General features: G+C 42.8%; 1 protein-coding gene across 3 annotated transcripts in view; it reads right to left on the bottom strand.

Annotated features, from left to right (window-relative positions):
* Positions 1 to 6,801: 6,801 nt before the first annotated feature.
* The window catches only part of TMPRSS7 (transmembrane serine protease 7), a 40,758-nt gene continuing 22,354 nt past the window's right edge, over positions 6,802 to 25,205 (bottom strand). Inside the window, exons 11-18 of one of the 3 annotated variants that reach the window (XM_053220840.1) lie at positions 21,985 to 22,121; positions 19,059 to 19,166; positions 16,552 to 16,662; positions 15,436 to 15,552; positions 14,125 to 14,296; positions 11,134 to 11,402; positions 9,227 to 9,363; positions 6,802 to 7,226 (exon numbers count right to left, since the gene is read on the bottom strand). In XM_053220840.1, the coding sequence (XP_053076815.1) occupies positions 7,056 to 7,226; positions 9,227 to 9,363; positions 11,134 to 11,402; positions 14,125 to 14,296; positions 15,436 to 15,552; positions 16,552 to 16,662; positions 19,059 to 19,166; positions 21,985 to 22,121 (1,222 nt within the window). In that variant the 3' untranslated portion in view covers positions 6,802 to 7,055. The other 2 variants (XR_008297657.1, XM_053220841.1) reach the window with 2 other exon arrangements.

The following is a 25,205-nucleotide window of genomic DNA, read 5'->3' as shown; positions in this document are numbered from 1 at the left end:
GACCTTTCTCCCTACCTGCCACTCTCCTTTCCGTGACTCCCACCAGAAACTGGTGATAGAAGTCAGGGGTCAGCCTCCTAAAGCTCAGAGAAGAAAATGAATCTGGGGTGCCAAGAGAAAGGGAGCCTGCACCCTATCTTTCCCTACGGTAACTGACATCTTGTCTTCCTTCTCAGACATTCGATAGTCTGGTCTGGTCACATTCCTCTTCCGGGCTGGCCCTCACATATCCCATTCTATTGCCACCCCCACGTCTTTGTATATGATGTTCCCTTTGCTTGCAGTGTTTTTCCTACCCACTTTCTGCATGGACAATTCCCATCCATCTCTAAATTCTAGCTAATACATACTTTTAGCACTAAACCTTCCCTGACTTGCGTGCTCCCCCAGAAGTTTTCCACGCTCTTCTCTGTTACCAGTACGTGCTATACTGTGCTGAATGGGGCACAGATTCAGTCCACTTTAATTCAACAAACAGCACTGAGTGCTTGCTATATGTCAGATGTTCTTCTGGATGCTTGAGGTATGTCTGAAGAAGTAGCCAAATAAAACAAGATCACTGCCATGGCGATCACTTCTATTTAATGAGGGAAAGAAACTTAAACAACATTTCTAGAATATTAGAAATGATGTGTACTATGGAGAAAAATAAGGCAGATTAAGGGATTAAGGGAGCTGGAGTGTCAAGTGGTGAAGGGGAAAGAGGAGGTGCAATTGTAAATAGGGCCATCAACTCAGGCCCCAGCCAGAAGGTGGGATACGTAGGACCTGGGGGTACAGCGTCCAGCACGGTGACTGCAGTGTAGCATGTGTCTTGCGTACATGAAAGTTGCTAAGAGGGGCACCTGGGTGGCTCAGTCGGTTAAGCGTCCGACTTCGGCTCAGGTCATGATCTCAAGGTTGGTGAGTTCCAGCCCCGTGTCGGGCTCTGTGCTAACAGCTCAGAGTCTGGAGCCTACTTCAGATTCTGTGTCCCCCCCTCTCTCTACCCCTCCCCTGCTCATGCTCTCTCTCTGTGTGTGTCTCAAAAATAAATAAATGTTAAAAAAAATTTTTTTAATAAATGAGAGAAATAAAAATTAAAAAAAAAAGAAAGTCGCTAAGAGAGTAGATCTTAAAAGTTCTCATCAGGAGACAAAGAACGATAACTTTGTGTGAGGATGGACATTATAGACTTATTGTGATTGTTTACACAAATATCAAATCATTATGTTGTACACCTGTAACTAAATTAGTCCTTCATTTTTTAGAAAGTGAAACTTGAACAAAGAGTTAAAGGTGGTAAGGACAGTAGCTGTGCTGTGCTGAAAGAAGAGGGACATTCAAGACAGGGACCTGAAACTGAAGCCTGTTGGACTTTTCCTGTCTGAGAATCAGTAAAGCAGCCAGAATGGCTAACATGAAGCATGAGTCATTTTTTTCTCTTGTGTACCTCCTCTGTTGTTTAAGCTCCTTGAGGTATCAATGTATCCCCAGTACTTAGCTCTGGATTTAGTACAGTGCCCTCTATAAATGTTGATTAGTTTGATATTCTCAGCAGTGCTGGTTTGCTAGGCCCAGGCTCTGAGACCCCAAATAGGATCAGCAAGACGTCTCAAATCCCAGCTCTCATCCTTACCGAGGGGCCCAGACAACCTTACCCACGGCCCTGCAGTTTACAGAAGATCAGTTTCACTGGAAGACCCTCTCCCCATGTCAGATGAGTTGTAGCTGTCTCCCAAGCCCAGTTTCTCCATGAATAGATATTTATAAGCTCCTTTACGCACCAGAGGATCAAAAAGCTACTGTTTACCGTCACAAACACACTCCAAGTCAGATCTCCTAGTGCCTTCTGAGTTCTGCAAAGCAGGGTTTCTGTATTCTCTAATCTAGACTAGGGTGCATTTCTAGAATTCCACTAACCTAACTCTTGCATATAGTTGGCGTCCCTATGGAAATATAAGCTTTGAAGACAAACAGATTTCACACTCTCACTACTGTGTGTACTTTGGCAAGTTGTTTAATTTGAGCTTCTTTCCTCATTATAAAACGGTTTCTACCGAGTAAAGACGATTAAATGAAATGATTAGAATAAAGCCTTTATTCCTAGGCCTGACAAATAGCAGGGTCTCAGCAAATATCCCTTACTTTCTGTAATTATCTTTATAATTAATATGCACCCACCTCCAACCCTTAGCAGCCAGGAATAATTCTTGATTCAATATATTTTCTTTTGACATTGATTTGTGTTCCTGTCCTGTCACATTTTCTTTCTTCCTTCCTTTCTTCCTTTTTCCTTTCTTCCTTTCTTATTTTAGAGAGAAAGAGAGCATGAGCAGAGGACAGGGGCAGGGGAAAGAGAGAGAATCTTTTTTTAAAAATATTTATTTATTTATTGGGGGGGGGAGTGGCAGAGAGAGAGAGAGAGAGAGAGAGAGAGAGAGAGTCCCAAGCTGGTTCCACGCTGTCAGTGCAGAGCCTGATGTGGGACTCAAACTCACAAACCATGAGATCATGACCTGAGTTGAAATTAAGAGCCCAACCTACTGAGTCACCCAGGCCCCCAGAAAGAGAGAGAATCTTAAGCAGACTCTACGCTCAGCACAGAGCCCAACATGAGGCTTGATCCCACATTCTTGGGATCATGACCTGAGCCAAAATGAAGGGTCAGACACTTAACTGACTGAGCCACCCAGGTACCCCCGTCCTGTCACATTTTCTCGACCACTGACACTTGTTGGCACCTCCCAATATTACCTGAACTACTTAAATTCTTACTTGAAACTTACTCCTGATTTCTGGTAACTGCAAATTTCTTACTCTCCAGAGAGCTGACCTAGAATGACGAGAAGGGTCCCAATCTCTTCTTGAGGACTTTTTCATCCTGTCAGTCAGTCTGACTTGAAACTAAGGATTCAGAGTGAGTTAGAAAGAAATGTTTCTCCCTTGAGGTACAACCAAATTTAGATTAAACAATTCTTTTTTTTTTTTTTAACATTCATTTTTGAGAGACAGAGAGAGACAGTGTGAGTGAGGGAGGGGCAGAGAGAGAGGGAGACACAGAATCCGAAGCAGGCTCCAGGCTCTGAGCTGTCAGCACAAAGCCTGACGTGGGGCTGGAACTCACGGACCGCGAGATCGTGACCTGAGTTGAAGTCGGGCGTTCAACTGACTGAGCCACCCAGGCGCCCCTAGATCAAACAATTCTTGACAGAAGTTAGGTATTTGTGAATGAGAACCCAAATTCTACATGGATTTGTTTTTCCCATTTCTTCAAAATCCTCTTCTATACAGGTAGATTTTTAAAGGGTATTGTTCTTTCGTAAAGTTATGCCAATGTGTTTTTTTCAAGTATACTCTTCTTGAGCGAATAGTTCTTTGTAATATAATTTCAAATTATTAGTCACTCAATTGCTTCAGTTTGTTCAAGGAGTAAAATGTAAATAAATTAAAAACTTAAAACGTACTTGTTGCCAAGACTCACTGACCTGTATAACATTTTCAGTTTTGCTTTTCTTATCATACACATTCTTCTTCCTTCATGTCTCCTTTGAGAGCAAATATTTTCCCAAATGATAGTATAAACTGAAAAATAAAATCACATCATCCAAGTGAGATCACCAAAGTGCCAAAGCATCTCGTAACCTTCAAACAGGTCGGTGCCACTTGAAGACACAACAATACGTATCCATATGTTGTCTGGTGACAAACACTATGACTCTGTGAACAGCAGCAAAGGACTCAGCCACTCAGACTAATCAAGCAGAAAACAACTGAGAAACATTTGGTTTGTGACGCTGCATTTTGCCGATTTCAAGACACCGTGAAGGAGGCCAAGAGTCCCCAATAGTCTGATACACAGAAATGCTCCTGTCTTGATTTCCGGAGGCCGTTCCACTCTGCCAACCAAACCAGAATTTGGATTTGCCTCTATTTACCCTTTGGCAAGAGTGAAGTGACATCATCCAGGCATTTGGGCATGAAAGAGCCAAGGGAGTTAGGCTGGTGTGTCTGAACCTTCTCCCCGCCCACCCCTGCACTACTGAGGAACACGGGACACTCACATTTGTGCAAGCAAGTGCTTAGAGGGGTAGCGTGGACATGTGGTTTGAAAAACTCCCTGTGATGAATCTGATAGATCGTGCTGGCCCTCCATCTCCTAACTGAGACCACAAACTGACTCAAGGTGGGTGTATACTGTTGAATAGCAAATCTCCTTAGAACTGACCATAAATACAAAGTACAGGGGCACCTGGGTGGCTCAGTCAGTCAAGCATACAACTTTTGATTTCGGCTCAGGTCATGACCTCATGGTTTGTGGGTTCAAGCCTCGCATCTGACTCTGCGCTGACAGCACAGAGCCTGCTTGGGATTCTCTCTCACCCGCTCTCTCTGCCCCTCCCCTGCTCACGTGCTCCTTCTCTCTCTCAAAATAAATAAATAAACTTAAAAAAATGTTAAAAAAAAAAAAGTACAGTTCACCTTCTGCCTAGGTCATAGCAATCCCAGACAAAATAAACCTAGGTTTTAAGAAGCAGCAGCCTGATTCGTTCTTCTACACAGTGGATTTAGGAACTAAGTCCCACTTTGTGAATTAAGTGGTGCACTCTGAATTGTACTGTGCCCTAGCTTGTTTACTGAATCCTTGGGGACCTATTCAGAAAGGTATCATGGGGCGCCTGGGTGGCTCAGTCGGTTAATCATCTGACTTTGGCTCAGGTCATGATCTCATGGTTTGTGAGTTCGAACCCTACTGACAGCTCAGAGCCTAGAGCCTGCTTCGGATTCTGTGTCTCCCTCTCTCTCTGCCCCTCCCCTGCTTGTGGTCTCTCTATCTCTCAAAACAAAATAAACATGAAAGAAAGAAAGAAAGAAAGAAAGAAAGAAAGAAAGAAAGAAAGAAAGAATTATTAAAATGCTGTGTCAGGGCACCTGAGTGGCTTAGTTGGTTGAGTGTCTGACTCTTGATTTCAGCTCAGGTCATGACCTCACAGTCATGGGATTGAGCCTTGCGTCAGGCTCTGCACTGTGAAGCCTGCTTAAGATTCTTTCTCTGCCTCTGCCCTTCCCCAGCTTGTACTCTTTCTGTCTCTCTCCAAATAAATAAATAAATAAACAATAAATAAATAAATAAATAAATAAATAGAACGTTGTGTCTTTTATCTGAGGAAAATGGTCTTTTAGCAAATCAAAATATGTTCTGTGAACTGGAATACATTCACTATTTCAGGGAAATTAAATCCGCATTTCAGGTTTTCTATCTGATCTGGGGGGATGACCCCTTTTGCTCTCTCTCTGTCTCTCTCTGTCTCTCTCTCTCTGTCTCTCTCCAGTAAGATCTCCTGAGGCCCCATGAAAACTATTTTCATTATTCTGGACCCTACTTAACAGTAGTATTGTTATGACTCCTTTGACTGTCCCTGGGGACAACAACTGATACAATTCTCCTTCCCGCTGTTTTCACCTTTCAGTGGTATTGTTCAGTCTGGCCTCTGTTAGTGGAAAGCCTATTCCCAGATCAAGTATGAGACCCTCTAAACCAAGATCAACTAAATCAATAACTATGACGTACTGAACGTGTCCTACAGGTTTACAACTACACTAGGTACTGTGAGGCCCTGAAAGTGAAAGTAAGTCCTGGTCATTGGAATTTTATAAAAAAAAAAAATCAGAAGCCAGATGATGATATTTCTGAAAACTTTAACTTTCAAAACAATCATCTAAAAATTCCCTTATCGTTCAACTGTTGACCAGCATTATCACAAATCCTTGAATCCCATGGATTTATTTTCATTCAAACTACCATGATGCTTCATTCCATGATTTTAGCGAAGATTACTGTCAGCTTTGTTGGTTGGTTAGTTGGTTTCTCTGTATACAATATTACCACGTGTCAGGGCTGAAGAAACTCCATTATGATGTGTTTAGATAAAATTAGATTGGAAAGCAACAATAAAGGTACTTCTTTTGTCAATAACTGAGCTTATGTCTATGTGCATTTATAAAGAAGACATTTTTGTGCATTTAATTTTATTAGAACACTGAAATCAGGCATTTTTAATGGAATTTTTTATTGTAATAAATCAGATTTGCCTAAATCCTTATAAATATCTATACCTTGAATAGAAACATAAATTAAAGAACGAATTCCTGAGCATCTCACCCATTTCTTATCTTATTTTTTAAAATTTGTTTATTTATTTTGAGAGAGAAAGAGAGAGAGCACGCCTGCAAGCCAGCAGGGGAGGGGCAGAGAGAGAGAGAGAGAGAATCCCAAGCAGACTCTGACAGCATGGAGCCTGATGCAGGGCTTGATCCCACGACCATGAAATCATGACCTATAGAAATCTAGAGTCAGAGGCCTCAACTGACTGAGCCACCCAGGTGCCCCTCTTATCACTTTACCTTTCTTCCATTCCTGAATAAATGGCCCTTTGATGCTTAAGAATGAATAAAGCTCAGGGGCGCCTGGGTGACTCAGTCAGTTAAGTATCTGACTTTCGCACAGGTCATGATCTCGTGGCTCCTGAGTTTGAGCCCCACATTGGGCTCTGTGCTGACAGTATGGAGCCTGCTTGGGATTCTCTCTCTCTCTGTCTCTCTCTCTCTCTCTCTTCCCCCCTCTCCCTGCCCCTCCTCATGCTTTCTCTTTGTCTCAAAATAAATTAAAATATTTAAAAATAATGCATACAGCTATGGGGCGTGTCAGTGGCTCGGCCGGTTAAGCTCATGTCTCGATCCCAGGTTCTTGAGATCAAGCCCCACGTGCAGCCCTGCATGGAGCCCCATGTCAGGCTTGGAGCCTGCTTAAGATCCCCCCCTCTCTACCCCTCCCCTACTAGCTCTCTCTCTCTCTCTCTGTCAAATAAAAAAAATAAATAAATACAGCTCTATCCTTGAGGCAATTTTTCATGGAATAAAATACATATTAATTTCTTTGTCTTCAATAAATACCAAGTGTATGTAATCTGAAATTTACAGAAGAAAAAAATTAGGTCTCATTTTATTGATAATTAGTACATTCTTTTTAAAAGAATCTGTCACAGAAATTATAGTCAAAACCCCAACTTGTACTTTTACGAAAGAGAAGGGACATATTTACGGATCCAGGAAACAAAGTTTGACACTCTTGTGTAAACACCAGGGAAGTCTGGTCTTCCACATCCATGTCCCCAGCTAACGATGCCAGTCAAAATCCATTTTCCATCACTTTTTCTTTGACAAGATAAAGGTCCACCCGAATCTCCCTACATGAGAAAATAATATAAGTACGAAGCGCATATGTCCCATGATCATCGATTTTGTCATTGATACGTCTAATGGACTGTATTCAAAACTCTCGTTTCAGAAAGTTTTCACTTGGCTAATTATTACATAGTTTGGGGAAGAGTCAGGAAGTAACGTGAAGCTGCTAATGTCATTCTGGAATTATTCTCCCTAAAATCAAAACACTGCATTTACTGTAAGAAACTTAAATCTTTAGGCCAAGAATATCTTTAGAATTTTCTTAAGAGCAGGGGTGGGTGCCTCGGTGTCGTGAAATGGAGCCCCGTGTTAAGCCCTGTGCTGGGCGGGGAGTCTGCTTAAGATTCTCTCCCTCTCCCTCTGCCCCTTCCCTGTTCTCTCTCTCTCTCAAGAAAAACCAAATTAATTAAAAAAAATTATTTTTGTAGGGGAAACAACTCTCACATACTCCAAAGAACGAACAAACCTCAATAGTCGTGGAAATAGCTTTAGTAGCAGCAGCAGCAGCAGCAGTCATTGTAGTAACGTAATAATGGCTAACGTTTATTTAGAGTAATGTGCCAAGCACTACGTTGGGTCATTTAGCCCTGACAGCAACCTCGTGAGCCATGGCTATCTTGGGAAGTGGACCTCTGCCTCTGGACCATGAAAATCCATGGTTAGCTGGTGATTCTGACAATGAAAGACGAAGAGGTCCTGTCTGGTTAGCTAAGCCCCACGACCCGAGGCAAAACCCTAAGGAACACCGGCCCTCAGCCCTCGCAGACAAATCGCCCCCATTTGAGAGTCCCTTCTGATATCTCAACTCCACAAAGCAAAGACCAAAATAATTCAAAGTTTAAACACCATTCCTACAGTATCCATCCTTTAAATTATGACGTCTGGGCTTAATTTGTGTAGTCTGGAGGACAGGCAAAGTTGCAACTCAGCCAGAAGCAAAGACAAAAAAGCATTCCAACTTCACCCCTGAATCCCACCCCCTAATTCTAGCCGTGATTAGGTGAATTCTGACCAGTAGAGAAAGTGGGCTGTTTTTATTTTAATTGTCACCATATCAACTCTACTCAGTCTAATTTAACCTATAAGCTCTGGTGGCCTGTGGAACAGGTCATATCAGGAAGCAGCCAAAACACAGCAGCTTTAGCATTAGAGAGAGAAGGGTTCACATTCCAGCTCAGGCATTTGCTTACCAGCTGTGTGACCTTGGGTAATTTTCTCACCCCCTCTGTGCTCCAGCTTCCTCTACTGTACAATGGGCATGAAAGAATGATTTGAATGGATTTATGCAAAGGATCTAGCACCGTGCTTGCCACAAAAAAAGGAGCTCAGGAGGCAAATTCATTATTATAATAAGATGAGTTTTTGTGGCCTGACGGCTAAGGTCGTGGAGAGACGTAGGAACGGCTGCCGCCACCCTCTTCATCCTTTGACCCAGCTGTACGCTTTCTGGCAATCGTATAGCTCCACATCTGTGTAGATTGGAATCTGAGACTCAGAGAAACGTCTCTGTGAAGATGAACTCCTACTTTGCCACCTAACCAGAGGCAGACAAATGAATGGCCTGTCACCTCTCCTGCCCCTCTTTCCCATCACCCCGCCTATGCATCAATGGAGCAAGTGAATAAAACCCTGGAATGTTAGAAGGTAAGTGGCCCTTAAGGACCCTAAAACACCGCGAGCCATCGAGGGAGCGTGAGGGAGAGAGAGGGAGAACTGGTTTGTTGTTTAGTTTTCGATTATAAGAAAATAAATCACGGCAGAATGATAAATCCTAACCTCATTTTCTAAATGTTGCAGGAAAATACACAGGAACTAGAAAACTCAGTTTTCTAGACCTAATCATTTAACCACGTTTCCCTGATCTTAGCCAACGAGATTACAATTAATATCTGAATTAAGGGACATACCTGCCCTAGCTCTTTCCCCGTGTCACGTAAATGAAACGTGAAAGCATTTGTGGAAAGTGCAACCTCTTAGGCACAAGAAAGGTAACATGGCTTACCCTGCAGGCATCTCTCTTGCCTGACATGACGCCCGCACAGAGCATCCGCGAAGTGATGATCCCATAGGTGGAAACACAAAGCGTTTGGTCAATGAGCTCCACCTCCGCTTGCTGCAAAACAGGGGAGCCTTTATTGTCTGGAAAACACATTGGAAGTGGAAATCATGGTGATGATTACAGTTATTCAGGGTTTTATCAGACCATTTATTCACATTATCTCCTTTTATCCTCACGGCGATTCTTTACATAAATTCTTTTATACTCCCCATTTTTGCTGAGGAAGAAAGAGAGGGACTGGGCCAATGACACACAACTAGGAGGTAACAGGCCAGGATTCTGACCCAAGGTCTGACTCCATCATCTGCGCCCCTGAACCACGTACTTCCTGCTTTCGGTAGAACTGTGAGTCACAGCAGTTACCGATACTCGCCAGGCGAGAGGCCCACCCCTTAAGTGGAGCAATATAAACTGTTCTATGGGAGACTCCCGGGAACCATAAATCACATCAGTTTGGCTATAGCCCTTTCACTTCCTTTTTAACCTGTCTAAGATGATTCAGAAAAATAAACATGGGCACACTCACGCTTATAAAGAAAATGTCTCATGATAAGCTGGTTGAATAGACTCTTTCCTCCTGCGATACAGAAATAATATGGTTGAGGCCCTGAGCACAGTCCTGATAGGTTGTAGGTGTTCGAGCCAGAGTTAGCTGCCCTCCCTCATTAGGACCCTGAGATCCCAGCAGGCTACTGTGACCACATTAACTAAATGAAGGCAGTTGAGCCCTTGAGAAGCTGCCCACAGTGCATCTTTGGAGAGTGTCAAGACAAGGCCAAGGGTAAGATCCAACATTTGGAAATGGCTGCCTAGGAATCAGATGCGTGGGAGATAAGGGAAAGCGTTAGCACTAACCTCTGGGGAGGTGCTCACAAAGCTGTGGCTTCTTCCCCTCACTACATATTCAGAATCAACCATGAAGCCTAGACCATGAGAAGCCTTGGCCAGAGCAGATGCAGGGACTTTCCTACCAGTCTGACCTTTGTGCATAATGATAAAGATGCCTGCTCCAGTGAAGGAATTGTAAAGAGGCAGACCCTCTGGGTGGACTGATTCTAGGCTGATGTAACCCTCAGGACCGAATGTGCCGTCTGGGGAGCTGAAGGCAGGCTGGTTTTCAGCCCTGACTCTCATCTACCTGGAAGGCTTACCTTTGTGAAGGACATATTTGCATAGTCCTCAAGATAGTCCTCCGTGAGTTGACACAATAGGGTGGAGGGAGGGTGGAGGTGTGGGTGTGGGTGTCCTTCTCTTCTTTAAGAAAAGGAATCACTTCTTTGGATGAAAGGGAACCTCAAAGTAAAGAGGAGTTGCTCTTCTGTAGTAGAAAACCGAACAAACCCCTCAAAGTTTGAAAAGGGCCCATGTTATGGATCCAATCTTGCCTTGTTTATAGACCACCCCCCTCATGAGGTGGGGCTTCCTTCTTTTGGGGATAAGGGAAGAACATCACCAAACAGGACTAGTAACACCTTCCTCCATTCTACTTCTCAGAATCATCAGGAGGCTCAAGTGAGACCATATACAAAAACCGTCTCCGTGGAGCGCCTGGGTGGCTCAGTCAGTTAAGCGTCTGACTCTTGATCTCGGCTCAGGTCGTGATCTCATGGTTCATGGGTTCGAGCCTCGCATCGAGCTCTGCACTCATGGCGAGGAGCCCGCTTGGGGTTCTGTCTCTCCTCTCTGTCCCTCACCTGCTTGTGTTTTCTCTCTCTCTCTCTCAAAATAAATAAATAAACTTTATTAAAAAAACAAAAACAAAAACCTCTCTGGGAACCCCATAGCACTACATCAGCAAAAGTTAGTATCATCTGGAAGGGGAGGGTGTGACCATTCATTCATACACACACCTGCTTCGTGCCTTCGGCCCCAGCCAGTTACCCAGCACTTCTCTCCACCGCGCACTTTCTGGCCAGCAGGAGGAATGCATATTGGCTGAATGAGTTGTTTCAGGGTCTCAGGCCAGGCCGTACTGAGCTGTAGCAGGGCAATATCATAGTCGAAGGTCTGACTATTATAGTACTCATGGACCACGATTCTCTTCACTGGGGAGACAAACTTGGCATTCCCCTGCACATACATCCCAAGGTGAGCAGTCCATGGCGTGGGGTCTGACAGCCTGGTGGGAAAGGAATGGAGCATGAAGTCAGTGGCTTGAAGAGCCCTACATGGTTTGGATAGAAGCCATCTGCAGACAGATGAGGGCTGAGGAAAGGAGGCCTGCCTTTGAGTTCCTACTGTAGTCCCTGGCCCTGTCCACCGACATGGTGGAAAGCACAACTTTTCTCAGCCTCCCTGGTCTCCTAGTAAAACAAGAGATGAAGTAAGATGTCACAGGGGTGGTGCGTGGTCTCTATATTCCAGACAATCCCCTCACTCATCCTAAGAAATTGCTGGAAATTCTGTTGTTGCCCCTGATATCTCATGAACCGCACACAGGTCAAGAATGTGAGTGATTGGAATTAATTTGTGACATTCTTCCTCTTCATGCTGACAAAGGCATTTGATGGGGACAGACAGGGCCAGTAAGACAGCCGTCTGGGGATCTTTTTGCCAAATTCAAATGATATGAATTCCAAAATAGTTTAGAAATCAAAGTGCTATAAGCAGGAATTTAATGAAATTCCTTCTTGTCATCTGCCAGAAGCCTTAAAGGTCACTGCTATAACTGCTCAAGCATGGCCATTCCCAAGGGGCCCCACTCTTTGTCAGCCCTTCCAGAATTCAAATTCTGAACAAATTCACCTGCACTTACCTTTAAAAACCTTCATGGCTGGTATGAGGGAGACAAGAGACAGGAGGGTTATTGTGTAGGATGACTTTCACTATCACTAATGGAATCACTGCTGTCTCTTGGCTCAACGGAATCTTTTTCTGCATGGGGGCCATTGTATATGCTGACTACAGTACATATTAATATACTCTTGTCATCTACTGTATTTAATGTAACTGGCAATAAGGCAGCAGAGGAAAGGGTCTATATCTGCAGGCAGCCTGGCCTAGAATGAAGCAAAGCATTCTCAAGCTTCCTCTTGTATGGAAAAGCAAAGGACTGTCCACAGGTGCTTTGAAGTGACAAAAAAATACACCAGTGCCAGTTGTGGGCACCGTCCAACGTTCTGAAAAATCCCTGTTTTCTACCAAACACCTCAGCCTGAGACGGAGCATCTGAGCCTGGGAGATGATTACCCACAATCCCACAGAGAAAGAGGGAGGCAGAGAGAAAAAAAACCATTGGCTCAGTTGTGATCATGTGATGTTTGGCATCACGTACTACTCACTACTCATATTGCGAGACATTGCTCATTTATCAAGTTACAATTTATTAGAGGGCCACCTGGGTGGCTCAGTTGGTTAAGTGCCCGACTTCATCTCAGGTCATGATCTCGAGGTTCATGAGTTTCAGCCCTGCATTGGGCTGTCAGGGCAGAGCCCGCTTGGGATTCTCTGCCCCCTTCTCTCTCTGCCCCACCCTTGCTCATGCGCAAGTTCTCAAGCTCGTGCTCTCTCTCTCTCTCTCTCTCAAAAATCAATAAACATTAGGGGAACCCGGGTGACTCAGTCGGTTAAGCATCCAACTTCAGCTCGGGTCATGAGCTCATGGTTCGTCAGTTCGACCCCGCATTGGGCTCTGTGCTCAGAGACTGGAGCCTGCTTCAGATTCTGTGTCTCCCTCTCTCTGCCTCTCCCTTACTCATGCTCTGTCTCTCTTTCTCAAATATAAATAAACATTAAAATTTTTTTCTACAAACAAATAAACATTAAAAAAATTTTAATGGTAAATCAAAAAAAATTCTTAGAAATGTTTTCTTGTCTTGCAGAACACTTGCAGAGCAAGTTACCCGCCATCCAAGGTTTTACTGTATTTGGTCTTCATCTCATTTTGGCACAGAACTAAAAACCCTTGGAGTTTCGTAAGTGACTAGAGTCACAACGCTGTCTTTTGTTACACTGTTACGTTAATGAGTGACTTTTGGACCCCACCTTAAGGCTGGGGGCTGGTTGCCAGGAGAACCAACACTGTGATTGAGGGTTGGAGCTTTCAGTCCCACTTGCTGACCTCTGAGGAGGGGAGAGGAGCTGGAGGTTGAATCCATCGCCAATGGCCAATGATTTAGTCAATCGTGCCTTTGTAATGAAGCCTCTATAAACACCCAAAAGGACAGGGTTCGGAGAGCTTCCGGGTTGGTGAACACGTGGAGATTCAGGGAGAGCGGTGCACCTGGAGGGGGCGTGAAAGCTCCTTGCCTTTTCCCTAAACCTTGTCCTGTGCTTCTCTTCCAACCTGCTTGTTCCTGAATTATACCCTTTTACAATAAACCAGTGATCTAGAAAGTAAAATGTTCCTCTGAGTTCTATGAACTGCTCTAGCAAATCAATCAAACCGAGGAACGGATGGTGGGAGTCACCAATCTATAGCCAGTGGGCCAGAAGGATTGGTGACAACCTGGACTTACCACTGGCTGAAGTAGGGAAGGAAGGACAGTCTTCCAGGTCCTACCAGGTTTAATCTGACCCTGTCTAACACGTAGATAGGGTCAAACTTGAGTCAAATTGTAAGACAGTCAACTGGTGTCAGAGAATTGCTTGGTGGTGTGGGAACCCTCCTGCCAACCACCACATTGGAAATTGGGTGCAGAATCTTTACTGTTCCACTCTAAATACAAGTCCGGTGCCCATTCCCCACTCCTACACACACACACACACACACACACACACACACACACCATTTGAACTAATGGAATGTCTCCAAGGGCAGCTTCCTTCCACAACTTGAGGGCAGATGCGTGGTCTGTGATGAGAGAGGGTGCCATCATAGAGTAAGAATTGAGATACCCTACCTGTTGCCATGGAAACAATGGGCCGCAGAAAGAAGCCACTCCCTGGAGATGACCGAGGCTCCGCAGTAGGCAGATCCCACAAAGTGGAGGCTGACCTGCCAAGGCCAACCCCCTTCCTGGGTGTCGGTTCCCCCAATGATGCGGTGGTGGGTGGAGAGACTCCTGCTGCAGCCTTTAGGAAAGAAGGCTCACATGATTTTAAAGCAGACTTGGAAGAAATACTGGAAACTAATCCAGGTTTCAAGCTACATTGGGAACTGACATACCAGGCAAGCAACTTGAAACCTCTCGTTTATCTAGAGAAAAGGCACCAATAAACCACTCGCTCCGAAAACAGGCCAGGACCGAGAGTCTCCATATAATAAAGCGCATGACAGGAGGAGGGGACTTGTTAGCAACAGATGCCCTGATATGAACAGTAGCCTTTTATTAGAGAGGAAAAGATTAGTTTGAAAAGCAATAGAATTTGAGAGCGTCTTTGGAGTGGTGCTGATTTGAGAGGAAGCATTTGAGAGAGAATTTCTAAGTCCAAGACAAATGAAAATATACTAAGAAAAACTAGTTATCAGAGCAATTATTTTCCAGTGTAAATAGTATTGATAACAATGCATAGTTAACAAGTTGCCACCTGGACAATTAGAGACCACATAATAACATGTGGCAGATTACAGTTCTCAGGTGATAGTTAAAGAAAGAAGCAGCCCTTGGCATTGATCATAACATAAGGCCTAAATAACAGTCATCTGCTGTGTTCCCATATCTATATCTTTTCTAATGGATTTTTTTTTATTTATGAACTTCTCCCTTAATTAGAATTATTAGAATGTGAAAGTTCTCATTACAAACATCAGGTGCTTTAATGCTTGTTATCAAAAAAGCAGATAGAATCCATTCTAGAACTTTTTTTAGCTTATTTATTTATTTATTTATTTAGAGAGTATGTGAGAGAGCATTTGCGAGTGGGGCAGGGACAGTGGGGGAGAGAGAGAGAGAGAGAGAGAGAGAGAATCCCAAGCAGGCTATGTGCTGTCTGAGCAGAGCCTGATGTGGGGCTCGATCCCACAAACCGTGAGATCATGACCTGAGCCAAAATCAAGAGTCTGAGGCTTCGCTGACTAAGCCACCTAGGCACCCGCAGAATTTTTAATTTTGAGAAACCATTTCAGATGCAGTTCACCAATATTTACTATTCTTCCCTGAACCCCTGGCAACTTTTGCCAGGGCGATTTACACTAAGAAGGGAATGCAAATGAAAAACTGGTGAACTGAGGAAGGAATACAGGGAGTCAGAAGGAACATATTTCTACTCACTGCAGCCTTGTTCATCGCTTCCATCTGGGCAGTCCACAGTCCCATCACATTGTGCGTTTTGTTTCCTAAAGCAAATATCATTGCCACACTTAAAAGTTCTGTTGTTACATGGAATGCCTAAAAAATGAACAGAAGAGGGAAGAAGTTTTTCCTGCCCAGAAACAGACTTGATTGAATGACATTCAGCTCCATCCTGCAAGAGTGGTGTAGACATAGCATCGGTATTTGTTGCTCCGGGAAGCCTGGCTGAGGGCGATGCAGCAACCCTAACAGTGACCAGTCCCCTCACCTCAGTAGAAGAAGGCAGGTACACCTGTTGAGAAGCAATCAGATGGTCTCTCCTTTCTTCCACTAGAGGTGAGATGAAAAGAAGTTCGCTATATCGGTAGCTTTAGGCCACGGCCTCTTTGCTATTAATTATTTTGTCTTGGGGCGCTTGGGTGGCTCAATCCGTTGAGCATCTGACATCGGCTCAGGTCATGATCTCATGTTTCATGGGTTCAAGTCCTGCGTCGGGCTCTGTGCTGACAGCTCAGAGCCCGGAGCCTGCTTCAGATTCTGTGTCTCCCTCTCACACTCTGCCCCTCCCCCGCTTGCACTCTGTCTCTCTCTCTCAAACATAAATATTAAGAAAAAAAAGTTACTTTGTCTTGTACTCCAAGAAAAGTTGGAACAAAAATCAATACCATATTCAATCCTTTTATACCAGTAGGGGGGAAAATGGGCGGGCTCTGTGAATCACAGCACATTTATTCACATCCCCCATGGTATGTGTTTCTGTAGGGGCTAGAATAGGACATGTCCTATCATGGTATCTGGCAAGTCCCACCATATCACATCCTCAGGATCTGTTAGTCTCGAACAGCATTAAAAGCAAGTAAGCAATGAAAATCTTCCAGTATTCACATGGACACATACACACACAATACACATACTCCACCCAAGTTAGAGTGACCAACTGTCCCCTTTATCCTGGGGCCAAAAGGATTCCTCGGGAACAGGGGAAGTCCTGGGAAAACCGGGGCAAGTCAATTGCCCAACCCTGCAGAGGTATTTCGGTTCTGACTTAGAAGAATGTACAGGAAACACATCAAAGTGCAGAGGACGCTCCCTCACTTTGAGTGCAGTTCTGCTCATCCCGGCCATCCTCACAGTCCCTGAAGCCGTCACAGACCAGAGGGCCATGCTGCCTGAGGGAGCTGGTGTTGCAAGCAGGTTTAAGAGTCACTGGAATGAGAACAGACAGAAAGTTCATGAGCCTGAAACATCAGCCGGCCTCTGAGACCCAGCAGCGCCCCTCCGACGCGGCAGATGGTTAAGATGACTTACATAAAATAAAAAGCGTGTTTTGGTCAAACTGACACCTGCATGAGAAAAGCAGAGGTTGAAACTTTGCTGTAATTCCCAGTGCTTTGAGATTGTCAAATCGGATTTTTGCTTTTGCATAAATCTATTAAACTCTGGCAATTTGTTTACCTAATTACAATTAAATGCATCGTGAGATTTTCCTTGAAGGAAAACAAAAAGTCATAAGCTGTTATCTAAATGGAACTTCTCTACCTTTCTAAACAAAATGGGAGTGTCCTTAGATTGAGGGTTTTTGTTGTGTTCATCTCTGCACCTCAAGTCCCTGAGTACAAAGTAGGTGCTCATTAAAGGTTTGCTACCTAGATTAACAAATGTGAGATCTTAAAAGACTGTGTGTAAGGAAAACTCTTGTTAAAATCATTTTGCCCTGGGGCACCTGGGTGGCTCAGTCAGTTGAGCATCTGACTTTTGATTTCCATCGTTGATTTCAGCTCAGGTCATGACTCTGGGGAGTCATGAGCGTCGAACCTGCTTAAGATTCTCTCTCTCTCTCTCTCTCTCTCTCTCTCTCTGTCTCTCTGTCTCTCTGTCTCTAACCCTCCCCTGCTCATGCTTTCTCTCGCTGTCTCTAAAATTAAAAAAAAAAAACTGATTTTGCCCCAAGGAATCCATTTCCTGAATTAGGAAACAGCATTGTAAATTTACCACAATTGTTCTTTGGAATATTTTCATGAACTGCCTTTGGACAAGTGACAGGCACAGTTATATTAGCAAGCACTCTTTGAAGGTATGATTCCTTAGACATTTCTGGTTTTGTGAAAAGTGATCATTTTTGTTATCTGCTCCTGTTTCTCCAGCGGCATCTCTTGTTAGGGGCTGAGGGTAGCAAAGGTTGGATATTGCTACCCTGAAATAGCTCACTGAGCTTCCAGGAGTACCTAGCTGACTCCTAGAGAATGGTTTCCAAAATGGCACAATGATAAATAATCATTGCGATGATTATGATAATCACATGTGATAAATGATTACCAGAAACAGTCCTTCTTATAAAGTAACAATAATCACTTTTGTTTGGAGCATCATAGCAGGAAATGATAATAGTGTAAAAAATACCAGCAACCTTAGTCACTGTATAATGGCCAGTATTTATTTTCTTAAACAACAGAAAACGCAGTAGATTGAAAAGGTCAATGAGCCATAAGTTAAGAGATTTTTATTCTGTTTTGCCAAAAACAAAATAAAGGTGTGGAACCATAGATTATTTTTCATGACTAGAATTGTTTTCAGTTAGTTATGTTATATTAACTATAACATTTCTCCAAGAATATGAAAGAAATTAAATAGCTTCACACATTGTATTTGAAGAAATTAAATAGCATCACAATTGTATTTGAATTAAACTCCAGATCTTTAGGAGAAAGTGTTGCCAATCGTGTCATATGGTCCAGTGAACTATCCTCCCCATATTACTCCCTGAAACCGGAGGTAGACTCAAGAATGATGTGCAAATAGTAATGAAAAACCAGAAGGAGAATCTCTATCCAAAATAAGAATATCCAATACCCCACCTTTAGTCATTGCAGATGCAATGTTGATGCAAACTACACTGGTAATTATAGCAATAATAATAATTCTTTCATTCACAATGACTATGTTCCATAAATGAACATGCTCAAGGAGTTTACTCTCTGCAGATTCTGAGCTTCTCTCTAGATAAAAGATCTATTCTTTAAAATAGGATAGTTAGTTTAAGATTGTGGTTGGTTGCATTATTAGCCACAAATTCTCACTCCCTGTGGTAGTATTATACACTCCCAATCCTTGCCATGCCCCCAGAGTGTGCAGTATAAACTTCCTTGACCCTTGACTATGGCCTTAGCTATATGACTCACTTTGACTGATGGAATATAACATAAGTGATGGTGTGCCAATTCCAAGCCCAGAACCTAAGAAGAACCATGTATTTTTGCACGCCCTTCCTTTACGTCTACCCTGCCATGCCTAGCCCAACAGTTCAACGAGGAAAAGAGCATAAGGAGTAGACCTGACCCCAACCTGGAAAGAACCATGTTTATGGGGATCTGCTGCTTAAAGCAGAGCCACCCAGCTGAGCCCAGGCTAGATGTGTCATATCTTAAACAACCCTTGGATGCATGGCCCAGAATAAATGATTGTTGTAAGCCACTGAGTTTTGGGGTCACTTGTTATGCAGCAATAGATAACAGCTACAAAGACCCATATATATGCTAGTAGATACCATGGCCCAGAAAAGTTATTTCTTCATAAGAAAGCCATAGTAAATTTTGAATACCCACCACAGAAAAGCTCATCACTTTCATCAAAGCAGTCATTTACTCCATCACATCGCTGGGTCTTAGGGACACACAAACCAGAGGAGCATCTAAAAGATCCAACAGGACAGGCTAGAGATGATAAAACACAGAAAATCTTGTGTGAGTCCCTAAAAGTCATCAGACCACACTAAAAAAGAATGACGACGTGTTAGGTGATCAAGGAATTGGCAATATAGTGATAGTAATTACACAATTGCTCCATCAGACCAAGCTATAAGTGGTAACTGAAAGACGAAAAAGGTGAATTTAGGAGAGCAAAGAAAGTAAACTAACCCACCAGAAGCTCTGGGTCGGCATTGCATCCAGGTCACATGTCCAATCAAACTTCTACTACCTCTTTCATTGACTCAGCAAACCGGCTTTGTCATTGACTTGGAGAAAGTGAAAGCTGGAAGATACTTTAGAGAGTCCAGCATGTTTGATGTGCAGTCTTTAGACTCCCCAGGGAATTATAAATGGCCTTCTGGTGCCTCTGAGTCCCATACAATCAGATGCATTACTCTGAGGAGTCTGCTTCTAATTCCATTATCAAGCGACTTCTGTCCTCAAATATATTAGTAACCACTGATCTTAGACACATGGACCTACAGAGATTAGCGACTGTCCTTAAAACTCCGGACTCCTGCCTTCTACCTCCCACTCTACTTCAACCAGGCTACTCATCAAAGATCCATTCCCTGCCTGATAAATCCTGGGCTTATAGCTAAATATATTAGGAACAATAAATCCTTCTTCATTGCTATGGTCTGAATGTTTGTGGTCCCCACAAATTCATATGTTGATAACCCAGTGTCCATTGTGATGATATTAGGAAGTAGGGCCTTAGGGAGGCGATTAAGTGATGAAGGCAGAGGCCTCATGAATAAGATGAATGCCTTTATAAAAGAGGCCCCACAGAGCTCCCACAAAAGAGGCCCCACAGAGCTCCCACACTGCTTCCACACATGAGGATGCAAGTCTGTGACCCAAAGACAGCCTTCACCTGACCATGCTGGCATCTTGATCTCAGATTTCCAGCCTCCAGAACCGTAAGAAATAAGTTTCTGTTTTTTACAATCTATCCAGTCTGTGGTAGAATAACCCAAATTGACGAAGACACTCCCCTTGGGCAAAAGAATGGGGAAAAATGCATGGGCAGGTAGATCACTATCTCACTGGCACAAGATGGAGAGTTTCTAGAAAATATTCATGGTTTGGGGCACCTGGGTGGCTCAGTAGGTTAAGCGTCTGACTTTAGTTCAGGTCATGATCTCGAGGTCCGTGAGTTCGAGCCCTGCGTCAGGCTCTGTGCTGACAGCTCAGAGCCTGGAGCCTGCTTTCAGATTCTGTGTCTCCTCTCTCTCTGCCCCTCTCCCACTCACGTCTGTCTCTCAAAAATAAATAAATGTTTTTTTAAAAAATTACAAAACATATATATTCATAGTTTGAAGAAACAATTTAAAGTAAGATGGCTCATGGGGCACCTGGGTGGCTCAATGGGTTAAGTGCCCAACTTCAGCTCAGGTCATGATCTCGCAGTTCACAAGTTCGAGCCTTGCATGTTGACAGCTCATAGCCTGGAGCCTGCTTCAGATTCTGTGTCTCCCTCTTTCTCTGCCTCTCCCCTGCTCATGCTCTCTCTCTCTCTCTCTTTCAAAAATAAATAAACATTAAAAATTAAAATAGATAAAATGGCTCACTATTCACCTAAATTCTTGCCGAAAATTGTAATATTCTGATATTCAGAAATGTAATACTTTAGATCCAGAAGCAGGTATATTGGCAAAGAAGAAAGGTTCTAAATGAGCTTTCTGTCAGTCTTATCCTCATGGCCTTCTAAATGGTTAGCCCTTACTTGCCCCCTTTTAAAATGTGTGGAGAATTTCCTGAGTCAATATCTACTCTCTCCAGCTCTAAAGACTTCCCTCAAACACTGCTTTTCCTACTGACCACTTCCTGGCTACTGTTCCAGTGGTTCTCGGTGTGAAGGGCAACATTCTGAGGGCTGATCAGCTGTCCGTATGGGTCATGGGCCAAAGTGAGTCACAACAGTTGCCCTGTGATCCACCAAATGTTTTATAAACATCATATTTACAAAGATTTATGAATAGCAAAAATAATAAATCAAGAAATGGATTTGTTCCCATTTGAAAAAAGGAGGGGGGTGCTCCTGGGTGGCTCATTCGGTTGTTTCTGGCTCTTGATTATGGCTCAGGTCATGATCTTACAGTTCATGAATTCGAGCCCCACATGGGTCTCTTTGTTGATGACGCAGAGCCTGCTTGGAATTCTCTCTCTCCTTTCTCTCTATCTGCCCCTCCCCTGCTTGTGTGCGCATGTGCTCTCTCGCGCTCTCTCTCTCTCAAAATAAATAAACATTAAAAAAAAAGAGATGAGCTTGTCTCATATTTCAGAAATTATGTAAGAAACTATTTTTCAATTGTAACAAATAATTCTATTATTTCTTCTATAATTTAAACTGTAGCAATAATAAATACAGAATTTTATGTATTATTTATTATACATTTTTATATAACACATATTTATAATATATTTATTTATGTATTATTATAAAATATAATAGTAAATAGCAGAAATAAATCCATTTTTAAAGTTTGTTTATTGATTGATTGATAGATTGATTTTGAGAGAAAGAGAGAGTGAGTGGGAGAGGGGCAGAGAGAGAATCCCAAGCAGGCTCCACACTGTCAGTGCAGAACCTGACGTGGGGCTCGGCCCCACGACCCATTAGATCATGACCTGAGCTGAAGTCAGACATTTACCCACCCAAGCGCCCCATAAATAAATCCGTTTTTATTCCATAATTTCTCAAGTTTTAGAGTTATAAAGTATTAGCCTCTGTTTAACCATGTACTAAGATTTTCTAAAGAGCCAGTCCCAGGCTTACGTTGACTAATGTTGTAACTGCCATATTCCACCAACAGTGGCTTGTCAGAAAGCCTTGAACTGCAATGCAGCTGAATGTGAGCGAGCGAGCTGGGCACTCGGAAAATCGTCTGGTGATCCATGTAGGAGCCACAGTACCTGAGGAGACAAGAGTCAGGGAAGAAGGTCTGCCAGCTGCATTCCCACTGACCGCGAACTCACTAATACTTTGGTACTTGGGGCTTCGTAAGCAGAGATGCTTATGCCAGAGCTAACAGTAGTTGTCCATTCTATCTAAGTCTCTGTGATTGGGTAACTTCTGTCCCCTCGATTTTCTACTCTGCTAAATACAGCTGCGGTACTATTGACTGCTACCTGTTGTTTTGTTCACAAACACTTATAAACAGAAGAAGTATGGGTCTTCTCTTTTTTCTGCATAAATAACCACGTAACAGTAAGAAGTGCCTGCTTTTGCCCACAAACCTACCTATGGAGCAGAGTGGAATCCATGAGCTGAGGCTGAAAATATGCAAAGAATCCCAGAAACACTTAAAGTAAAGCACATGCAATATTTTTTCAAACTAAAGTGAAAACTGAGGTGCGCTCTGAGGCTTGTTGTTGGCAAAATTTCAAAGTAGTAATGTCTGGCTGCAATATTTCCTTACCCTGACTTTTCTTACCTTTTGTCCTAAGAGGAAATGTCTCTCCTGTTAGGAATTCTAATTATATGAACACTGTGGTTAGTAGAACATGAAATATTATTACCCTGGGGGCCTATGATAAGTTAGATCTTTGCTCTGTGTAGGCAAAGTTCTTTCTAGGGTGAAACCTGCAAGGTCGCAAAGGGAAACAGCAAACACACGGGTTGAGGAGTGGAATCTGTGAATGCCAATCACTCCTAGCTGCCAAAACACGTGGGAACCACAAAAGTTCCAGGGATCAGACGCTGGCATTCTGCCGGAGGACCACAGAGGTAACCAATGACTTTAAGGTTCAAAAGAGGAAAGTATTCATTTATATTTCAGGAAGAATCTTTTGCAGTTAGTTAAATTTCAGGCCCTGATGGGCTGGTAGACTAGCTCCTGGAACAGAGGAAGAGATAACAGCCATAGGTAGGTGGTCACTTTGCCAAATGGGAGCCAGGCTCTGATAGGCACCTGGCATCCACGTTAACCTTTTGGGGCCAGATTCTACTCCAGCTGGTCATCTTGGGATCAGATTCCTGTGTTCTGAAAACATGATTATTGTTATTGGTGTCTCATAGTGATTTTATTTGTGCTCTCCATTAGCATTTACTAGAGCTTTCTCGCGAAGATCAATCTTACCAGGATGTTAAGGAGGAGTCAAGGACTCTTTGAACACATGTTTTGGCTAGAGTTTAGAGAGGAACAGTACGGAATGGAGCACAGTGGTAGCTAAGGGAACCAAAGTTAACAACAACAACAAAAAAAGTGAGAAATTGGAGAAACCCAACAAGAGTCAGTTTACAGGTACAGGCACATGACAGGTAAGAAAACCAAGAAGTAAATAAGTGAAGTAACGTGTTAAAGTTCGAAATAGCAAGAAAGTGGAAGCAGGATTAGGACACAAGTCCCCCTGGTATTAAATCTAAAGATTAACCCTCCCAAGTTTTCTTCATAACTGTCTTGACATTTTTGGGTTGTACTGTTCTGTTCATTTTCTTTTGCTTTGTTTTTTGCTTTTGTTTCTTGTTTGTTAAGACCATTACATATGATTTTGTTTTGCTTGTAAAAATAAATAAATAAATAAACCCTGGTACTTTCTAGTGCACCAACAGCTTTCCCTTCGTGAACTTTGCTCTGCAAAACTTCATCGAAAGGACATCCATTCCTTTAGGGTCATATGTTGCATTGTAGCTGCCCTGAGCGGCTACACCCTATTCCCATGTTCTCTGAACTCACAATCACTGGGCATCCTGGTGGCGGCATTACTTTTTTCTGCTTCCCCTTTACAAACCCAATGCCTTTAGGCAACTTTTCAGCAAGGTGTCAGAAGTTAGTTCAATTACAGCCTTTCCTTTTTAGATGAAAAGAACTGATAATGGGAAGGGCTGGCATTTTAAATCCTAAGGGTGCAACCAACATCAAAAGAATCTGATAGGATTTCAGCCAGGCAAACTTCAGTCAAACTGAAGAGCCAGCCCTTCAGGGAAAGTATTTAAGCAGAGAGAGTTCCTGATTCTGATTCCTTGTTAGAAAATCCTGCTCATACTTTGACAGCAACCCTTCCTAGGTGGTAGCAGTTGTTACTTAGAAGGAAAAAAAAAATAGTATCTAGTTCTGAATTATAGCTCTATCTTACCCATACAACTTTATAAAAGAATTGTAAAGAGTTGTTTTTTCAACCTCTATCTAATTAAGTATCAAAATGCAGCATTCATAAAATTTGGTGGGGGGGGGGCACATTCTATAGTATTTATCCATCCAAAGTAATTTCCAAGGCAATTTTTTTTTGACACGCGATGTTGCAATAGTTTCAGGTGTATAACATAGTGATTCAACAACTCTATCCCAAACAATCTCACTCATCATAATAATGACTAATATTTTCTTTTGGTGTGTGGTATGCATTAGCTCATTGAATCCTTACCAAAAAAATCCCACCTTAACAAGTAAGAATTATTACCTCATTTACAGACTGAAAATCAAAGAGGTTAAGTAATTTGTCCTAGTTAATATAGGTACTAAATTACAGAGCTCAAATTTGAACCCAGGTTTTCTGTCTCCTGCACAATAGACCCTGATTCAAAATCATTTCCAATAGGAATACAAGGCACATCTAATAATGGTCCAAGAATGCTCTTAAATCAGATAGGATATATTCCAGTGAAGGCAGAACCCATGACTGCATAGCACATAATCCGAGCGTCTAAAGGAAATGAAAGAAGGCGGTTCAGGAAAATCATTTAGAAAAGGAAAGTTTCATTCGTGGATTAACAGTGAGCAAAGAATTAGCAGGCAAATCCCTTAGGCTAACCTCACAAAAATTCTTCCTTCAAAGTAAATTTAGAAGCTATTCTGCTGCAAAGATAGGACATTCTCTATTTTTAAATACAACACCTAGTACAACTTTAGAAGCAAATAAACAATAAAAATAACTAAGATGCAAATTAAGGGTGAGAGTGAGGAGATCCTGGGTCAGTTCGGGAAGCTCAGACACCTCGATTTCTCTAATCAGCCTCAGCCCATGTGCCAGGATACAGCCAGACTGACCCAACCTGTC

Source organism: Acinonyx jubatus, chromosome C2 (genome assembly GCF_027475565.1).
Source record: "Acinonyx jubatus isolate Ajub_Pintada_27869175 chromosome C2, VMU_Ajub_asm_v1.0, whole genome shotgun sequence".
NCBI classification, from domain to species: Eukaryota; Metazoa; Chordata; class Mammalia; order Carnivora; family Felidae; genus Acinonyx; species Acinonyx jubatus.
Note: the sequence above shows the minus strand (reverse complement) of the source record. Positions and strands in the feature narration are given on the sequence as shown.